Source organism: Cebus imitator, unplaced genomic scaffold, assembly GCF_001604975.1.
Source record: "Cebus imitator isolate Cc_AM_T3 unplaced genomic scaffold, Cebus_imitator-1.0 Scaffold280, whole genome shotgun sequence".
NCBI classification, from domain to species: Eukaryota; Metazoa; Chordata; class Mammalia; order Primates; family Cebidae; genus Cebus; species Cebus imitator.
In genome coordinates, this window is record NW_016107595.1 from 3,656,467 (window position 1) to 3,657,788 (window position 1,322).

General features: G+C 50.8%; 1 protein-coding gene across 1 annotated transcript in view; it reads left to right on the forward strand.

Annotated features, from left to right (window-relative positions):
* The window catches only part of ZNF101 (zinc finger protein 101), a 24,654-nt gene that overhangs the window by 5,827 nt on the left and 17,505 nt on the right, over window positions 1-1,322 (forward strand). Inside the window, exon 2 of the mRNA XM_037728812.1 lies at window positions 965-1,134. Coding sequence (XP_037584740.1) covers window positions 965-1,134 — 170 coding nt within the window. The remainder of the gene's footprint in view (window positions 1-964; window positions 1,135-1,322) is intronic.

Below are 1,322 nucleotides of genomic sequence, written 5' to 3' on the forward strand. Positions count from 1 at the left end.
GCAATTCTCCTGCCTCAGCCTCCTGAGTAGCTGGGATTACAGGCACGCGCCACCATGCCCAGCTAATTTTTTGTATTTTTAGTAGAGACGGGATTTCACCGTGTTGACCAGGATGGTCTCGATCTCTTGACCTCGTGATCCACCCGCCTCGGCCTCCCAAAGTGCTGGGATTACAGGCTTGAGCCACCGCGCCCGGCGATGATGAGTCTTATTTACCACTTGATTAAATTTGGTCGAGAGTAAACCGCTTGCAAGCTTCCAGGTGTTCTCTCTTGGCATAAATACTTGGGATGAGCTCATTGCCCCAGTGGACACGTTGTACAACATATGTGATATATTGTCTACCAGGAAAGCTCATTTGAGACTCCGTGCCTGGAGTGCTTTTTGGGGGCTGGTCCCCTAGGCACTGCTTGTAGTAGGGAACAAAAGAATAGGCTTTCGGAAGGAAAACGATTCAGTCAGTACCATCCTGTTTGTCACTGCCATAAACCGTTTAGCCACAGCCAGCCACTCTGTCACTTAGGTTGATGGGATCCCTCTTGTAGTCTAAGTTCCCTGATAATAGCGAAGATGAAACTTGGTGAACAGGCCTTTCTAAGGATTCCCAGCCCCAGGACTGCTAAAATGAGTGCTGTCTGCACACCAGGTTGTGGGAGTTTGTGGTGACGGGCATTAGAGAGCTGCTCTGCAATGAGCATTCAGGGCAACGCAGCAGCACGGCTGCCTCCCTGGACCCACCATGGAGAGGGTGTTCCTTTCTGCGGCTGCCTCTCTGAGTAGGTCAGTTCTAACGCCTGAACGGCTGTGAGGGAGGAAGTGTGTGTGGATAGAGAGGAGACGGGTGATGACTCAGTCTTGGAGTGAGTGAGTGGAGAGCTGGCGTCATAAGACCACTTGTGTATTGAATAGAGATCCCCAGTGCTGAGTCTCATCCCTCCTCCTCCACACTTGTGGGATATTTCAGGACTCAGTGGCCTTTGAGGATGTGGCTGTGAACTTCACCCAAGAGGAGTGGGCTTTGCTGAGTCCTTCCCAGAAGCAGCTCTACAGAGATGTGATGCTGGAAACCTTCGGGAACTTGGCCTCTGTGGGTAAGAAGGACAACATTTCCTTCCCTAGTCAATTAGAAGATAAGTGCGCTTCGGTTACCAGCGCGGTTGCACAATTTGGAATGCGGAAAGAGAATACATTGCTGAATAAATGGAGCATCGTGGGCCAGGTACAGTGGCTCACCCCTGTAATCCTAGTGCTTTGGGAAGGATTGCTTGAGTCCAGGAGTTTGAGATCACCCTGGGCAACATGATGAGACCCTGTCTCTTTAA